This window comes from Citrus clementina, unplaced genomic scaffold (assembly GCF_000493195.1).
Source record: "Citrus clementina cultivar Clemenules unplaced genomic scaffold, Citrus_clementina_v1.0 scaffold_5, whole genome shotgun sequence".
Classification (NCBI taxonomy): domain Eukaryota; kingdom Viridiplantae; phylum Streptophyta; class Magnoliopsida; order Sapindales; family Rutaceae; genus Citrus; species Citrus x clementina.
The window spans coordinates 32,538,133-32,556,989 of NW_006262201.1; the positions used below are offsets into that span (position 1 = coordinate 32,538,133).

Below are 18,857 nucleotides of genomic sequence, written 5' to 3' on the forward strand. Positions count from 1 at the left end.
TTATATGAAGAGACGAATAAAAACTATATTAAAATGCTTTTGACTTGTGTGATTAGAAAAAAATAAATAAATAAGTACTGTCAAAAAACTCTCTAGAATCAGAAATATATTTCTGATAAAAGATGTGATTGAACTTATTAATTGAATTAGTTCAAATATTACAAACACATTTTTTTTTTCTTTTTATACATGCATTTTCTATTTTTGGCCGCTACATGACAGGAAAATGGGAGGGTCATAATCTTATCTTATTTTTTTCTTTATATTTGATTTCCAAATTCGACAAATAATAATTTTTGCAGGTTCATTTATTCATTTTTTTTAACCATTTAATCTTTTAAGGCAACAATCCTCCCCACCTACCACATGCATAGCATGCTACATATATTCTTATCCCCTCCCAACTAATTAGCATTAATAAATTAATGTTGCTAAAATTATCCTTCACAAATGAATAAGTGGGTAGAGACAACCTATTTTCTAAATTATCCTTCACAAATTATAAATTTTAGAGAAATAAACAACATATGTATACAAAAATTAAGTATGAATATATGATCAGAGAATAAAAATTTTTGTATATGAACACATACACACACTCTTCCAAATAACATGTTAAGCGTTTTGTAAATACTTCCAAAAAAAAATCATAATATTTGTAATAAAATAAATATAATCATTATCAATAATAAAATGCTTGTAAAAGAAAAAAAAACATTTATATCAATTAAAAGTTTTTATTTTTTTAAGGAAAATATTAGTTTGACAAAATTTGAATTAGAAAATTTTAACACAAAATATGAAAAGTCTAAAATAATTTGATAGAAAGTAAGTTGATTACAACTACTCTGTTATTTTAGTCTTTTTATGTCTCTGTCATAATTTTATAAACTATTTTTTTTTTGTAATTGTAGCATTATTGTTTTTTTTATAATAAGAACACCTCTCATTTTCCAACCTTAACCTAACTTCTTTTGGATAATACTAATCTATTAATCTGGAAGTTAATTATGATTAGACAAAATGACAATGTAAACTTAAACAAATAAAAAAGTTTGGGTGGTTTTAGAGTGCCATGTTACAGTGGTAGATGTGTTTGTTTGTTACTCTCATTATCTAATTCAATTAAATATTGTCATGTGTTAATTTGGACTTTGTTCACTCCTAAACTTTTTTTTAAAAAAGAAAAAATTATCATTAGATAGTGATACAAAAAATATTTTGCAACACCATTAAAATAATAGTACTAATTAGCAACAATAAATCTTTTAAATTATGAATTTTAGACTGTTGATGACAAAAAAATAATGCAATAGAGTGAAAACAAAAAATGCATTTAAATTTTAACTAAACACATGCAAATAATTCTGTGCATCAATCATTAATTAGGTAAATGTTATCATATTTATGACGTGGCATATATTCTGACAGCATCCAGGACTTTTGTTTTCCAGAGAAAGAGGGATCAAGTTAAAAATTAATGTAAAATAAAAATGGCAATAAGCCTGCCATAGATGACTTTTAAAGTTTTAATAGTGTAATTAATTAAATAAGACAATTACAGTGACTGCAAGGCAAGTGGCAGCGTGGGCTTAGCTAGGCATGGACTATGGTGGTCCTCTATGGCTGCGACTTCGCAATATCTTTCAAATAATGCAGCCCTAATTAAAATATTCCAATCAATAGAATTTGTTAGGTGGCTGCTTCTACGCCCTTGAATATCTTTTGTTGTGTGGATTAATAAATTAGAATATGATTCTAGCTCAGCTAGCTTCTAGATTATCATCTCCTGCTTCTCTATCGCAGCAGCAGCCTCCTTTTGGATGAATTAATGCATCACAACCGTTTGAATAGTTTGCTGATCATCTTCTCAAAGAATAAAGGGAAATCTTGACTTTGAAGAAGAAGAAAATGAAATGCGCATCATGTATGCTTTTTTTTTTAATCTTTAATTAAAGTATGCTGAGTTATTGGTGGATCTTTGACTATTTTCGTTACCAAATTTGATGATATAAGAGCTTTAAATTTACTTTATACTATTGGCAAAACTTTTTTTCTAATAGCTGGATTAAAATATGCTTAATGGATAACCTTTCTTTTTCAACGGAACAAAAAGTTTAATAATTGATAGTTACATAATTGAAAATATACATGACCAAGCCGAAAAATGAATCTCTCAACACAAGATAACAAACGATATAACGTCGAAAGTTGCATAAAAGAAATGAGAACGAGCTAAACGTGGATTCAAAAATAAAATCAAATACATATATATTGGACTATAGGAGTAATTACATCAAGATCCCTTAGTTTTTTAATTTAAAAAAAAGGAGATAGTTTGTCAATTTGTATCAAATAGGTTGCTTTATACCGGTAGTCTATGTATCTACAAAAAAATGGAGAAACAACATATTGTTGTCTTAGATAACATATAAGCTAAATACTTTTATATATATAGGCCCATAGTATAGAGAATATTCTTACTCTCATCAGATTTAGTATTTAAATACATTATATAATAAAAATGAGAATCATAAAATTCTTATTTTATTGTTTAATTGAGAGTATTTTTATTGCCTTTATTAGTAACTAAATCTTTCATTATTTTGTCATAAATATAACGGTTTGTTATTAAATAGTTTCAAATTAATGCCATACAATTCTCGTTAATTAAAACTTCAAATGATTTGCAAATAATAATAATAATAATAATAAATACATGCTCTCGCGTATTTGTCGGACATATCTGGTACAGATGTAAAATATATGATTATTTTATAAAAAGAAGAAAAATAGGGATCTAAGGCTACGTTTGGTACAACTTATTAAATAGAGCTTATAACAGTAGAGCTTATAGTAGTAGAGCTTATACCAATAGAGCTTTTGGATAAAAAGTCATTGAGTGTTTGGTTGTCAATAAAAAAAATACTTTTAAACTATTAAACTGTGTGATATTTTTTATATTATATATTTTTAGAAAAGCTCTCTAACATCTACTCTCAAAAGCTCAAATTTTAGGCTTTTGCTAGTAGAGGTAAATTAGCTTATTTAAGCTAAAAAAACTCTACTAAAAAAATAACCAAACACCATAAAAATTTTTAAAAAATACTTATACGATTAAATAAACATTTATGACTCTTAAATAAATCATAACAAACAGGCACTAAATGTCATTACATGGGAATGAAGTACGTATTAATTAGGGTTAGCACAGAGTGACAAGCAAGCGCCCTTGACAGTCGTGGCTGACAGCGACCACGACGTCATCACTTCAACACCGGTTTAGCATTGATTCCTTTCTCTTTGTCTTTGGAAACTTCCTCCGAGCCACGTGGCACACCGTCTTTGACCAATTTCCCTGCGTTACCACTCCTTCACACAGAACCTTCTCGCTGGGCCCCACGTCCCTAACACAAAGACAATTCTAGATTATAATTTTTTTTTTTATTTTGGTTTTGCCAAAATGAAAATAGTTGATTTTAGTAAGAAATCAACCGATAGCCCATGGAAATTCAAACATTAGTATTAGATTTTTACAAATTCTTCGGTTATAGATGTTAATCCTTTTGAAGTATTATTTTTTAGCTACCGTAATCAAACCTAAAATTAAATTAACTATTTTTTTATTTAAAGTTTTATAATATTTTTGATCATTTGATGGTGTATTTACTATTTCGTTCGTGTTAAAGTTTTATAGCACATGATGCTGTTAATAATATATTAAAAAAAATTAATCAATTATATAATTACCTATTATTAAGTTATAAATCAGTTATCGACCAAGGTAAAAATTTATTACAAGAGAAAAGAGTCAAGGTTCTGAACTTTGAACTTGTTGTAAGTGGACAGTACAATAATTTCTCGCCAATGGGGCCCACCATCTCCCACTCACTTTTTCTTTCTTTCTCTTGTCCGACACGCTCTCTCTGTTTGTCTCTCATATATATTCTCCTCGGCCAGTCTCCAAATACATTTCACAAATCTCACCGCCTCCTTGCTCTCTCTCTCTCTCTTTCCAACTCTCTCTCCACATCTCATGCAATAATGGGGTCACGACTCTTACCCTACTCCGCGAAACATGGGACCAATCCCCTTTCTCTCCTCCTCCTCATGCTCCTCGTCGCCAACGCGCTCCCCCTCTCGCTCGCCCAGCGCAGCCCCGAGTCCCCGGGCTCCGTCGACCCCTACTCCAACATGAAATTCAGCCCCTCACTCGCCATAATAATCGTCGTGTTGATTTCGGCTCTCTTCTTCATGGGCTTCTTCTCCATCTACATCCGCCACTGCTCCGACTCCAGCAACTCCGTCATCCGCCCCTCCGGCGCCGGAGGCAACCGCTCCAGGCGCGGCGCCGCCCGTGGCCTCGACCGCGAGGTCATCGACACTTTCCCGACCTTCGTCTACTCCGACGTCAAGACGCTGAAGGTCGGCAAAGGCGCGCTCGAGTGCGCCGTCTGCCTGAACGAGTTCGAGGACGACGAAACGCTGCGTTTGATCCCGAAATGCGACCACGTCTTCCACCCCGAGTGTATCGACGCCTGGCTTGAATCGCACACCACGTGTCCCGTTTGCCGCTCGAATTTGGCCTCTGAACCCGGTGAGACAACTCCTCAACCCAGTGAGCTGGGCTCATCCGAGGTGGATCTCGAGGCCCAAAACGACGCCGCGGTAGCAGCAGAGACTCCACAAGAAACACAACCACAGGCACAATGTTCACAACCACCGGAACCTCAAGTTATCAGCGGCAACTTTGCTAATCAAACGCTTAATAGGAACCGTACACGCGGCTCAAGATCCGGGAGGCCACGAAAATTCCCCCGGTCTCACTCAACCGGGCATTCCTTGGTCCAACCAGGTGAAGATACCGAGCGGTTCACTTTGAGACTACCGGTTGATGTGAGGAAACAGATAATGAACCGGGAGCTGAACCGGTCCAATAGCTTGGTGGTTTTGCCCAGGGAAGCTAGTTCAAGGAGGGGTTACCGACCAGGCGGAGGAGGTGAAGGTAGTAGTAGAGGGAGAAATACTCGGTGGCTGGACCGGTCTTTCAAATCAGACCGGTGGGTGTTTAGCATGGCACCGCCATTTTTCCAAAGAGCATCATCGCTTAAGACTACAAAAGTAGCGGCCGATGATGCGCAAAGTAGTTCGGTTCAACCGGCTGGTTCGTCGGGTGAGTCGAGTCGACCGCCCGTTTGAACGGCATATTTTATTTTTTTAGGTCTAATTTAATTTTAATAATACCACTTTTGTCTAGATTTGTATAATCTTTAAATTTTTTTCTTCATTTTTTTCTTGTATAATTTAATTTTAAAGATCAATGTATGATAATTGACAATCCTGAAAGAAGAAGTCAATTTTGAAAAAGATGAGGAACTTTCCATTTAATTCTTTTGTAGCAAAAAGAGAAATCACAAAAATGGATCATTAATTTGACTAGGCCTTACTTTGAAGATAATTAAAATACATGAAAATTATTGTCAAAGTATTGTTGTAATTATGATTAAAAAAAAAAAGTGGTGTTGTAATTATATAATATATTTGGCTTGAACCCCATGTTACTGTGATTTGAATACAGGGGAAGAAATTAATTGAATATGAATCACATTGTTTGATGTTGAATGATTCTAGAAAGACTTCAATTATTCAAACATCAAGGGATATTATAAAAATAATTTATTTTTGGCATTTTCATGGGAGTAGCCGATGAGCTAGGGCAACGGTCTATTTGTGGATGTGCACGGATTTTTTCTAGAATAAAATAAATTGATATGATGATGCGGCTGCGTATGCTTGCTTCAGTTTGAGATTAATACACAAATTACCGAGCATCATTTTTCAAAAATATAAATAAAAAATTAATATCATTGAATTTTTTTTTTTCAAAATTTGTTACAACACACACAGATGTTATAATACAAAATCTACTGCAAATCCGAATTGTCAAACATTTAGAGAATAATTGCGATGGGTCCAACTTCGAACGTAATTGCTTTCGTGTTAGTTAATATATAAGTACATGCACTTTCACTACAATTGAATGTTAACTTACTAATGTAAGAGGTTATGAGCCAATGGGCGCATGAGTTCGAGTCCCAGCACTAGGACTTGACTCTCCTATATAATAGGGTTTTATTTGTCTACTCACATTGCGGTAAAATCGATTTCTCTCTAATATTAACAGTGAGTGTAGATCTCCTTCCAGCTTTAAGTTTAGGGGTCTATTTGTCTCCTCACGTTGAAGTAGAATCGATCTCACTGTAATCCCCTCCAGTTTTAAGTGAGGATTGACCTTCGGGCTGTGCTGCAATAGGATTAATCGTGAGGATTGACCTTCAGACTGTGCTATAATAGAATTAATCGTGAGAGTTGACTTTCGAGTTACGTTGTAATATGATTAATCAAAAGAGTCATGACTGATCTCTAATTATAAAGATTAGTAGAATTCTGATTGTAATACATCAGTGTATCAAAAAAAAAAAAAGTACGGGGCTATAAGCATGCATGGCATTTAAGTTTAAAATTCAATAAGAAAAAAAAAATTCTTACAAGGTGAAAATTTGAGCCAATTTTCTACTCCCCCATTTTTGTTTCCGTGCAATTTCCTTGGACCCCTCTGTTATCGTTCTATCAAATTTCTAATTTGACAACAACCAGTTAGCTATAAGGCAAATAATGCAATAATTTTTTTTTTTTTTAAATAAGCAGTCAATCAATGATGAAATGGCTGCTTTGTGTTTGCTTCGTTCGGATATAAATATACAAATATTTGAGCATCATTAAATAGTTACTTTGGTCTCGAAATTTCTTGATGATGAAATGAAAGCAACTTCATGAGAAAATGCCCCACCGCACTCATATTGCACGTGTGCGTTCAATTTTTAGGGGCCGCCCTTACTACCTACAATTATTCAATCCCTCTTTCAAGTATGATAAAGACATTCAAGATCATTGAAATCTACCATTTGGGTTTATTAATTAATTTCCTTTCTTAATGTCACGTAATTACCAGGATTATATTATTAGTTAAATAAACACTTTATACGTGTCATGTAAACCCAATATATGTGTACATACACATACACATTTACTCCCCTCTCCCACCCACCTCCCGCAATTTTTAATTTAATTTTAATATCCTGTATCACATTTTAGTTAAACGTGCTTATTATTTTATAATTGGAATGAAAAAAATAATACAAGCTTGTTTGTGCCCCATGTTACTCTAATTTGAATACTAAGAATAATTTGTATCTGGATCAAATTGTTTGATCTTGTCTGCTTCCTTTTCAATTATTTAAAGTTTAAGCACTGGATATTGATATAATATTTTTGTCATTTCTTGGAAGCAGCATATTAGCTTGGGCAACCGTCTAATTTGTTAATTAGCACTAACCTTTTTTCTGAATAAAGAAATGGACGATGATGTGGGTGCTTATTTACGTAGTAGCTTCCGTTTCAATTACGACATACAAATAATTGAGTATCGTTGAGTTACTTGACAGCGCTGGTAAATTTTTAATCATAATTTAAAGTTGGCTTTTGAAGATTGATTATTGATAGAATATAACCATAATTTTAATTTCCTAGACTTTGATTCTCAAAAAAAAAAAAAAAAAAAAAAAATTGTAATGGATTGTGTAACCATGGACTTTGTTGGATGTGTAAGATGAGAACGACGCGACTTTTACTCACGTTAACGAACGACAAGGCGGCTTCGGTCGAGGAAATGCCTTTTATTCATTTTAGTCCAACCTTTGTGGTAAACATTACTTAAGTCCGAATTGCCAAAATACATACAAGTCCCCACAATGTTAGTAAATATCATTAAATCCCCTCCTTCGCGACAACCGTTCCCCCCCCTCTTGCCAATTCGTTCACTGCAAACCTAAAGAACGGTAGAAACTTGATGGAAAACGAAGAACAAAACAATGAATCAGCAAAAGCACAGCCTCCCCAGAACAAGAAAAAAACAATAATCACAATACCATCATACCAAGAAGTCATAAATGCAACGAACCCGCCACAAAATCTCTTCACCCCATCTCAGTCTTTCTCTCAAGCTTTCTCTTTCATCAAATCCTCTGAGTTTTACAATCCTCCTCCTCCTCCTCCCGCTAATCCACCAACCACTTCCCAGAATCCCACTTTAAGGTTTCTTCTTTTTAAAAAATATATTTTTTAAAAATTTTTTTGATGCTGATGTTGTTTTTTTGTTTATGGGAATTGTGTGTTTATTTGTTTGTTACAGTCAAGGTGGTGAACAGAATGTGGGGACTGCTTCAGCTTCAGCTTCTTCGTCACAGTCCATTCAGAGCCGTAATGCAATTCTTGTCAGTCAAAGACAGGTGAGGTTGTTTAGTTGTGTATTTAATTTGTATAAAAGGTCTAATTTTGTTGTGTTCCCTTGTGTTTCTTGAGCATATTTAGAGAAAGGCTAGCTAAAAAAATGAAAACTTGGGATCCAATTTAGCTTTTTGGCTATGTGTACATGACCTTTTTTTCCTGTAGCTTGGAGTTTTCCAGAGTTTGGAGTGAACCCCTCCATTTATGTAACTTGTAGAATTTTCACGACTTTAATCATAGAATCTTTTGATTTTACCTTTTTCTCGTCAAAATGGAAGCTTCTCAGGGAGTTTTGTTTGTGTTCCAATGAAATTGTTAGGAGCGGTTTGGATTGATTAAATTGTGATTTGCAAGAATTAGCTCGATTGTGAAAGTTTTTTCTCCTTATGCAGAAGGGTAATCCCTTGCTGAAGTATATAAGAAATGTGAGATGGGCTTTTGCGGATGTTGTTTGTGACTACTTGGTTGGGCAGAACTCATGTGCTCTTTATCTAAGGTTTGAACTTCTAAACAATGTCATTCTTGTCATTCTGTGTAAACATGATGAAAATAGTTTTGTGCTATATTTCACATCCAATAGTTAAACTACTAATAAAGATAAACTGCTTTGTAGTCTGTCGGTTTCAGCTAGTATTATGAATCAGCAAAGTTTTAGGTATTGGTGAATTGTTGAAGTAAAATAATCGACAATCCTTACAAATTGATCATTTTGCTAAGCTGAAATCCAGTTTAGATCGTACTTATATGCTTAAAAAGATTGATATTTAGTCTTGCTTGCATGGTTGCACTTCAGTTCAAGATACCTTCTATCATGTGTATATGCATGTTTTTATTCTGGATTTTCGCTTCTCAATGGAATTAGTAAGTAAAGGATGATATATGTGCTGTGGCATAACCCAACTAGCAATTTATGCATTAAGTAATCCATTTGGCTTTAATATGTCTGCTTATGGAACAACTTTGGGAATACTCCAACTGAGTTTGTGTTAAACATCTTGTTGATATTTGTATTAATTGCAATTGAAATATGCTCTTATGCTCCAAAATTCATCAAAGTAATTGCTTGTTACAGTCTTCGGTATCATCTACTGCATCCAGATTACCTATATTACCGTATAAGGGAATTACAAAAGAACTTCAAGCTACGCATTGTTTTATGCCATGTTGATGTGGTAAGCATCTCTTAGTCAACTGACAATCCTTTTATGCCTTTTTAAGTAGTTGACTGGATTAATTATTTTAAATGAAATTTGGAACCTAGGAAGCAATAATAAGTTATGTCACTTGCTTGTTTATTTATTATTTTCAGTATATGAGATTAAGGATACTGTTCTTTTTTTTTTTTTTGGTTGGGGGGGGGGGGGGGGTTCAGGAGGATGTAGTTAAGCCTTTACTCGAAGTTACTAAGACAGCACTGCTTCATGATTGTACCCTGTTATGTGCTTGGAGGTAAATTCTTTATTTTTTTAATTTCCCTTTTGTTATAGAATAAGATTATATCTAAGATATTGGTGGTGGAATTAGGACTTCAACACTGCTGTCATTGTTTGATACTGTTTACTTCTTTTTTATGATGGCAATGTAGTAAGATTGTGTACATACTTTATAAATCTTCTGTTCAACAATGTGCTATTGTGGTTTCTTTGCACTTTGGGATTTGATGTTGTATACGAAGTTGGAGTATTTTTTCAAGTGACTTGATTATGATAAAAATTAAGAAACATGTTTATTGGGGTTGATCAGGCTAAATATATATATATTTTTTTTGTGACTGAATTTTCAAAATTGTTTGTTTGTAGCTTGGAGGAATGTGGTCGCTACTTAGAGACTATAAAAGTCTATGAGAACAAGCCAGCAGACCTTATCCAAGGCCAAATGGATACCGACTATTTATCGCGGGTATCTTAACTTTTGAGGTTTCTGGCACTGAATAAATTTATGTTTGCATTGGCAAAAATCGGATCTTCAAGGACAAATAGCTAGTGTGTTACTAATTCGTTACTTTTTGGAGTGACTAATCTTAGATTCTGCTTCTTTTAATGTAGCTAACCCATGCCCTTACATCTGTTCGGAGTGTCAACAAGACTGATGTTGTCACCCTAGGGTCTACATTTGGGGTATGCTTCCTTGCTTTATTCACTAGTCTATGTGCTGGGGTTTGTATATGTTCCTGTGGGCCTAATGGACATCTGTTTTTGCAGTCTCTTTCGCATATCATGGATGCATCAATGGAAGACCTGGCTCGTTGCCCTGGCATCGGAGAGCGCAAGGTATTCTGTTCGTCTCCAAAGAGAGACGTGTCATTTGATGGAATTTTGTCCTTGTATTGTGTGATACACTTCTGTATGCTATCAACTGACTGATTGTGAATAAATTTATGGCAATTTTTAGTGTCTTTATTTAAAGGGTTCTATGTTTTGCATATTATTAAACCTACCTACTTTTTCATTTTGTTCCCCGATCAGGTTAAACGCTTGTATGACACTTTTCACGAGCCATTTAAGCGTGTAGTTTCCAGTCACCCTCCTATTCCGGAAACTCCTTCCCAGAAGGATGTTGAACGTTCCTCTGTGAATGAAGTAACAGAAGTGGAGAAAGACACAGAAGACGTAAACAAACGTAGGAAGAAAGAAACTGAATCAACTGTGAAGTCAGCCCTATCTGCTGCATTTGCCAAGTATGCTGATAAAATTGGTAAGAAGAAAAACCGTTCATCTCAGGTAGGGGAAACAAGTGTTTCCAATTCAGGCACTGAAAATAGCAATTCCGGTCAACCGGACAGCTAAGTGATCGTTTTTTTTTTCCTCCAAAAATTCACAATAACCTTAAAAGCAAGTAACTAAAAGGAGAATTGCTGAGAATGTATAATGCATACTTGTGAAAGAAGCATGGCAGCAGAACTAACACATTCATTAACAATGCATATCTACTGGCTTCTCCATCCTCCCTATTTAGATGATGTTGATGGAGGCAGGCAGGAAATTCTTTAGCAAATTCTGTGCACCTAGTAAAATTTTGTACTTTGTAGGGTTGAGAAAAGCTGCACGGCCGTAAGTGCAAAACCTTAATTTATATGTATGTATAAATTTTTATAGTTTTAGCTGTTACAATATCACTGGATTCTCTGAAGCTGCAAAGTTTAACCCATTGTTTGGATTATGGTGAAGATTTGTGTGAATTAGAATTTGCCACATCATAGTAATCAATCACAAGTTTCCCATCTTTCCAGAAAGCTTCACATAATTGCATTTTGATTCTGTTCTTATCCTGAATATGAATGAAAGTGATGGGCTAGCTACAGCATTGAAATTTGCTGGAATCGCGACAACTTACTGCTATTGCCATATAATCTTTCTAGTACAACAGACGTTTGTAATTTTCTATTCTTTTCTTCTTTTTCCTCTTTTTCTTTTAACATTTTCTTTTTCCTTTTCACATTTTGGACTTGCATGTTTCTTTTACTTTCTCCAGCATTTTCCAGTGTCATTTTCTTTTCCTGGTGTATATACTGTCTGCATGTGGAAAAAGAAAAAGTTATTTTCACTGCAAATTTCACGAAAAAAGGAACATACAAGTGCTTGTTAACATAACATATGACAAGATTCTTTTCTGAGGATTCGTTCTGTCAAAGTTTGAGCCAATAAGATAGTGATGATCCAATAGGACTGATGGTTGCCTCTTTGTTTTCTTTTTCATATGCAGATCGTGAACAATATTTGATTCTGAATTTTGCGTCGCAAGTAGACAAGCTAGAAAGTTACTTTTGCATAATTAACCCCATCGTTGGTACAAAAAATATCCAAATAACAAATCCATCCATATATAAATAGAACCTATGCGAAGTGTATCATGATTTATAAATGAATATGTATGGCGAGCTATATCACTGAATTTGTAGTGATAGATACTAATAGATATTAATCATATGCTCCTCTCAATGCTCTAACGCCCACACCGGATATGGACCGAACTGTCTCACGACGTACCGCTTTAATGGGCGAACAGCCCAACCCTTGGAACATACTACAGCCCCAGGTTCATATGCACTGATGGAATTCTGTATTAGGTTTTTCAGTAATATTAACGGTTCATTTAGGATTTAGGATTGAGACGTGGCTTTTGAGCCATAGTTGCCATGAAATAGAATGAAAAGATGACGACAAAGTGATTGTGATTTTTTACGCAAACATAAAACATCAAAACAAAAAATATTTCCCAAACATATTTTAACTGTTTAATAGTTTGTGGGTAATTATTTACTTTGTTTTGCTATCTAACAACTGAATTTGACTCATATTTATGTAAATTTTATAGCCTCACCATTCGCCATTTTTATGTTATGATCCTTGTAGGTTTGTTATTTTTAAATCATGACCCATGTGAAACTAAAATTTTAATTTCGCCATCGGTTATAAGATTTGGTAATGATAATTAAATAATTCAATAAACTCTGAGAAAACACAAAGATTTAAGTGGTTTGACATATTAATTAATATGTCTACATTCACAATGGTGATACTGATCATCCAGTATGTGATAAAAAGGTGTACAAAGTTAACAATAGCCTCTCAAATGCAAATAAAACAAAAAGAAACCGATCTCAACCCTCAAAATCAATCAACCCCCAGCAGTTGAGCCTCACAATAGCTCTCTTAGACTTGTGCTTTCCCTTGTTCATATTCTCTTTAGAAATACAAGACTCACCAACTTAAAAAAAGAGACAGAGAGAGAGAGAGAATCCAATACCTAATTACAAGTTACTGAAAAAATATATATAAAACAGAGTAAAAAAGCACGCGCCCGTCCTCCAATTCCTGCTCTGTTACGCCATTTACGTAATTCCTTTTTTGGCTGAAAATATTGTTTTCCCCAACAAAATAAATTAATCAGTTAGACAAATATATCTAATTATAATGGTTTGGTGACGTAATTATACATATAAATATAAACAATTGGACAGGCATCAGCAAATTAATGAAGAAGAGTAGAGACCAAATGAGAAGGAAAGCATATGCAATTACTAACCAGAGTTAATTTGATTCCTTTCCCTGTTGGCTCTGTTCACTGTTGGACTAGACGTTTCATCTCATGCACTCCCACGTCTGTCTGTTTTCGATCCGCTCTTAATTAATATTTTGTTAATTAATTGGCTGAAAATGAAAAGTTTCTTTAATATTTCATTAAGCAGAGAGCAAAGGAATTGACGACACACTTATAATAATTAATTTCTAAATTGGATTAAAAAAAATAACAACTAATTAATTTTTTTAAGTAACATAGGAGATCTAGAAAGAAAGAAGTTACCCGTGGCCGGGGGTGATTGTAATTGACTAATTGCAGCCGCGCGCTTTCAGCCAATGGAGATTTCGGGAATGTGGCGGATCTTAGGCCAGTCCTCTCCTGTCTCCTTTCTGCAACGTTCTTTTAAAACAGGACATTCCCCCCAAATCTCCAATCTCTGGAGCGTTGACTTCTGAAGAAGGTGATCGGGCAGTGCTTTTAATTTACGGCAATTCGTAATAGTCAAGGAAGAAAGACGTGGCATGATTATGATTTCTCCCTTTATTGCAGTCACGAAATCCCACTCTTCCAGTTCGCTCATACCCCAAAATCTGAGCAGTTTCAATTTGGGAAAGGCAATAACTGAGGAGCCATCCGTATCACTTTCTACTCCCATAAATTCATTACCCACTCTTTTCACACTTTGCATTCCAAAAATAAGAAGAGATTCAAGGGATGGCAATCTTCCTAAAGGAGGCAAATGCTCGCGATTTCTCCACTCGCGGATATCTAAATCCCTTAAGTTGGTTAATGACATGAACCAATTTATGGGGACAACATTCCTCCTCCCTCTGTATCCATTTATCCGTAATTTCTTTAAATTAGGAGGTGGTCCCAAGGCTTCAAGAAGCCGTTCATCTTCATCCTCCTCATTCTCCCTCCTCCCAGCTTGATCAAAATGAAGTCCCAACTCAACGAGATATTTCTTTTTCTCAAGTTCAGCCCTTCTAGCCTCCCCCGCATCTGACACACCACCCAGCCCACGTATACTACATTGTCGACGGAGGTTAAGCGTTTTAAGAGACCCAAGGCTACATGCTCTGTCATACCCTCCGCCCACAACAAACTCTCTCACTTCCCGAAGCCTGATTAATTCCCCAATCCCTACCGGCAAGTATCTTAAAGATGCAGTCCGCGCATTGTGTAAATACATCAGCTTTCTTAACCTCCCAATCCCTCGAGGTAATTCTCTAAGATTTCGACAATCATTAACATCTAAACGTTCTAAATTATACAACTCACACAACGTCTCGGGTAATTTTTCTATCTTCTTTTGACCTTTCAAATTAAGGTATTTCAAATGTATCAATTTTCCTATATTTGTTGGAATTTCCTTGATGAAATGAAAACCCCACCAGCCATCCGTCTGTAATGTTAATGCCCTTAAACAAGTTAGTTTATCAAATAATTGAGGTAGGACTTTGCTAGACCGTGAATATTCATCACCTTCAACCAAGAGGCTACGCAATTGTCTCATTCTCTTAACATTATTCCAAATGGCTATCGGGACTGAAGTCCCCTTGTCTATAGTTAACCTTAAATGAAGAACTTTTTTCTGGTCAAAGGAACTCATAATTGACTCTTCACCACCAGGAATTTTCACTGTTAAACATGCATTCCTGCATATAAATTGGGTAAGGTCGTGCACTAAATCGTGCATTTTGCACTTATAGACTTTACCATCACCATCTGTTTTGAACTCTTGAAAAAATGAACTACTAGCTAAAATGTTGAAATACTCTTCACCTATGTCCTCCATCTCTTTGTTTCCTTTCTCATTAAGGTAACCTTGAGCCATCCATAGGTTAATTAACTCATGCTTCCATATTTCGAAATCTGTCGGAAAAACAGCACAATATGAGAAACAATGTTTTACCTTAGAGGGCAATTCATTGTAACTCAACAACAGAGGGGCCAATAGACCTCTCTCAATCCCTTCGTGTTCCCATATCTCACTCTTTAAAATATTCTGCCATTCTTCTTCAGTGTTTTTAGACCATAAAAGACTACCAATGGTCTTTACAGCTAAAGGTAAGCCCTTGCATTTTCCTACAATTTCTCGACCAATTTTTTCTAAATTCTCACATCCCTCCATGGACTTGCCGAAAAATGCTAATGACTCAAATATTGACCAGCATTCCTTTTCAGACAAAAGATCAATTGGGATAATGTCAGTTGATTTCATAATATGGGCAGTTGTTTCATCACGTGTAGTAATTAAAATTTTACTTCCGTGGAGACCATTCTTTAAACAATTGTAGAATGGTCCCCATTTAGAGTAATCTTTATTCCACACTCGTCTAAGACAAGAAGAAATTTCTTGCCTTCAACACATCCTTGAACATGTTGCATGAGAGATTGAAACTCACAAAAGTTAGGGGCAGAACCTGTTAGAGCCTCAATGATTGCTCTGGCGATTCTGAACACATCAAACGGGTCTGACACACAGACCCATATTATTTTCTCAAAATGATTTTTAACATCATCGTTGTTGTAGGCTAATTGAGCAAGAGTAGTTTTGCCTATGCCCCCCATCCCAACAAGTGAGATGACACAGGGGCCTTTCTGCTCTTCACTACTCTCACATAACAGCCTATTAACCAGATCGTTCTTCTGTGTTTCTCTACCAAATATCTCGGACTCATCAATTGAGGAGATACTTGGTACTCGTTGATCCGCTCTCTCATTACTCTTAATAACATTCACAGCAAAACCAAACATGTCTTTTTGTTTGGCAATATCATCAAGAGTTTCATTGATGTCTTTCATCTTGAGAGCAATGCGACGACGTAAAAAAATTGGTTTGCAGCCAACGCAAGAGGCAGCAGGAAAGAAGGAACATACCTTCTTCTTAGGAACGAGAGCATCATTCTCATGATCATCCACTCCATCGATCCGCAGTTTGAGCCTTGCAGTGTTCCACTCACCCAACACATCTTCCATGTCGTAACATGCGTCTCTGAGTTGATCGAGCCAGAGTCTGACTGTTTCCTCCTTTATTTGCCTTTTTTCAGCATCATTGAGCACAGTTTGAATGGTTCGGAGTTTGCGGGTCAGCTTCTCCGCTTCCTTTCCGACGCCCGTTACCAGCCTCACTTGTTCCTTTGCCTCATGGACTGCCATTGAAGTCAGCTGCTCCAAGATAGGGGAAAGGATCGCATCAACCATGGTGAAAAAGAAAAAAGAGAGAGAGAAGAAATTGATGGTGAATTGTAGCAAAAGTAATTAATGCTGAAAGAAATGAAGGAGATGATAATGTGGTGAAAATGTTGCCGTATTCTTTCAATTCTTATAGTGCTGCAATCAAAATGGCCAGTGTGGACACGAAATATTGTTAGGTCCTACATCCGCGATTCACGCGGTATATCAACAAGTTGAAGAAAGAGAAAAAAGTTAAAAAGAATACCTTGACTATCTTCTTCTTCTTTTTTTTTTTTTTTTTTTTTAAGTTTTTCCTTTTTTAAATATGACTCGTTAGTTTGCATAATTAATTCAAAGGAAAGAATGAATGTTCGATTAAACTATGAACAAGTTTTGCACAGAATAATAGTATAACTCTAACTATGACCGTGAAGTGTAAAAAATCAAATAATCTTTTTTTTTTTTTTTTGAAGTCTGTTATGCACAGATATTACTGACATTACATCAGGCATTACAATTAATATTTATAATTATACTATATAACTGGGACCACCATCATACATTGACACACTGAAGTATATGCCCAGATATTTTAAACCCTCTCTAATATTCGAGGGGTGCCTGCTCCACTCACATTTCGTAAGGGAGAGACTGTCTCCACTCAATTAATTGATAATTGAGGAAGAACTGAAACTAACCTCCATAATGCTCTTATGGAGGCTCGAACCCTTGCACTCAACATTGTAAGTGCAAGGCTTCTCCCATTGGACCAAAGGCCCATTGGTTAAAAAATCAAATAATCTTTACTGTTAGTTTTGCAACAACAATAAATAACAAATCGTCATTAATTATTTCTTATTATGTATAAATTGTCAATCTAGAGCTGGATATTCACATATTCTTCTATTTCTAATCATTTTGAAATTTAACATAAATTTTTTATTTATTTTATTTACGGCATTTAAACATGTTATAAGTAATGGAATTTTTTCGCCCTAAGGGTAGCCTCTTCCATAAATGATATGAGAATGACGGATTGATCGTCGTTACAAAACTACCTTACAATTACAATATATGAACGCTATCAAAGTCAAAGTCATGATAATTTAGGGACCCAGACATTTACTTTTCTAATTATTCTGTGATTCTCATTTCTCAATTTCATTATCACGATAATAACTTACAGATGCTGCAATATTGCACGAAGATTCCTGGAAGTTGCATGCAGTTCAAATAATTTTCATTTGGACAAAAACCGTCAAGAATTTTCAAACCCAAAAGATGATTATAATTTTTTTTTTCCCTATAACCCACCCATCAAAAACTTTTTTCATTTATTGTGACTTTGCAATTTCCTTAGAAGATACTTGGAACTGCCAATATCTTCTAATTATTGTTTTAAAAATAATCTCAGTTGCATGCCCAATTAACAAATCAGTAGTCTCAGTTCGACATATTAACAGTCTTATCAAGTAATTGTTTTGGACACGAATTCACAAATAATTAATTAAAGAAATATATTTAGGAATCAAGCGTGTGGTTGAAAGGGAAATACAATATTGCAGAATAATTTAATATTTTTTATCTTAATATAAATAACAAAATAATTTTTTTAAAGAAATAATGACTACATGCCCAAGCCCAACCAATGCAATATAGTTTTAAAAATCTATATTTAAAGAAAAAAAAATATTGTTTTAAAAATCTTAATGACTACATGCCCAAGCCCAACCAATCAGTTTGACATGCTATATTTAAAAAGAAAAAAGAAAAAAAAAAGGATCGACCAACGCAGTAATTTTGGTATAATGACTTTGACGTAATTAAACATTATTAGAAAATTAATAAAGAGTAGAGAGCAACGAGAAAGCGTATTTAAACTAACCGATTTGATTATTAAATCTCTAGTCTCTAGCACCGTTCCATTAATCCTCCGATCGATCGCACGGTCCTGTCTTTTTATGTTTCCTTCTATGCATAATCGATTCATTTACTATATGAAATTAATCAATTTGAATATATATTTATTAATCTTGAATATTTAGTAATTTTGTTTGCTTTCCAGAGTATGATATCTTTAACGCGTGGCTTTGGACATATATAGCTATTATAAACTTGATCAGTTTAATAAATATAATGCAATCTATGATATGATATAAATATTTAATTATTCTCTTGGAGATAAGTCAATTAACTAAAATTTAAAAAAAGTATGTAAAGATAATATTTTATTATGTAATAATATTAGGATCATAAAGTGCGTTTCGGTACTGTTTTTGTTTTGTTATTTTGTTTTTTAAGAATGAAGC

General features: G+C 34.7%; 4 protein-coding genes across 5 annotated transcripts; 2 read left to right on the plus strand and 2 right to left on the minus strand.

Annotated features, from left to right (window-relative positions):
* The first annotated feature begins 3,955 nt into the window (after positions 1–3,955).
* Positions 3,956–5,275, plus strand: LOC18042561 (E3 ubiquitin-protein ligase ATL6). The gene has a single exon (XM_006433199.2). The coding sequence runs from the start codon at positions 4,045–4,047 to the stop codon at positions 5,197–5,199; it is 1,155 nt and encodes a 384-aa protein (XP_006433262.1). The 5' UTR covers positions 3,956–4,044; the 3' UTR covers positions 5,200–5,275.
* A 2,541-nt stretch (positions 5,276–7,816) lies between these two features.
* On the plus strand, positions 7,817–11,512 carry LOC18040365 (DNA excision repair protein ERCC-1). The gene is made up of 9 exons (XM_024183953.1): positions 7,817–8,154; positions 8,252–8,348; positions 8,739–8,842; positions 9,419–9,518; positions 9,719–9,795; positions 10,146–10,245; positions 10,392–10,463; positions 10,548–10,616; positions 10,812–11,512. The coding sequence occupies exons 1-9, from the start codon at positions 7,910–7,912 to the stop codon at positions 11,130–11,132; spliced, it is 1,185 nt and encodes a 394-aa protein (XP_024039721.1). The 5' UTR covers positions 7,817–7,909; the 3' UTR covers positions 11,133–11,512.
* A 1,923-nt stretch (positions 11,513–13,435) lies between these two features.
* On the minus strand, positions 13,436–15,603 carry LOC112098251 (putative disease resistance protein RGA3). 2 transcript variants are annotated; one of them, XM_024183950.1, is made up of 2 exons: positions 13,651–15,603; positions 13,436–13,452 (listed from the first exon to the last, which is right to left on the minus strand). In XM_024183950.1, exon 1 carries the CDS (start codon positions 15,590–15,592, stop codon positions 13,697–13,699), a length of 1,896 nt encoding a protein of 631 aa, XP_024039718.1. In that variant the 5' UTR covers positions 15,593–15,603; the 3' UTR covers positions 13,436–13,452; positions 13,651–13,696. The 2 variants fall into 2 exon arrangements, with proteins under 2 accessions (XP_024039718.1, XP_024039717.1); XM_024183949.1 differs by lacking the exon at positions 13,436–13,452 and adding an exon at positions 13,481–13,496.
* A 49-nt stretch (positions 15,604–15,652) lies between these two features.
* LOC112098253 (putative disease resistance protein RGA4) lies at positions 15,653–16,701 on the minus strand. Its single transcript, XM_024183954.1, has one exon. It carries the CDS (start codon positions 16,573–16,575, stop codon positions 15,655–15,657), a length of 921 nt encoding a protein of 306 aa, XP_024039722.1. The 5' UTR covers positions 16,576–16,701; the 3' UTR covers positions 15,653–15,654.
* Between the last annotated feature and the right edge of the window lie 2,156 nt (positions 16,702–18,857).

Bases quoted from the DNA above. Each gene is read 5' to 3' on its own strand.
- LOC18042561 (XM_006433199.2), top strand. From the start codon at position 4,045: ATGGGGTCACGACTCTTACCCTACTCCGCGAAACATGGGACCAATCCC.
- LOC18040365 (XM_024183953.1), top strand. From the start codon at position 7,910: ATGGAAAACGAAGAACAAAACAATGAATCAGCAAAAGCACAGCCTCCC. The intron at 9,796-10,145 runs GTAAATTCTTTA...GTTTGTTTGTAG, and splicing joins ACCCTGTTATGTGCTTGGAG to CTTGGAGGAATGTGGTCGCT. The intron at 10,246-10,391 runs GTATCTTAACTT...CTTTTAATGTAG, and splicing joins ATACCGACTATTTATCGCGG to CTAACCCATGCCCTTACATC.
- LOC112098251 (XM_024183950.1), bottom strand. From the start codon at position 15,592: ATGAAATCAACTGACATTATCCCAATTGATCTTTTGTCTGAAAAGGAA.
- LOC112098253 (XM_024183954.1), bottom strand. From the start codon at position 16,575: ATGGTTGATGCGATCCTTTCCCCTATCTTGGAGCAGCTGACTTCAATG.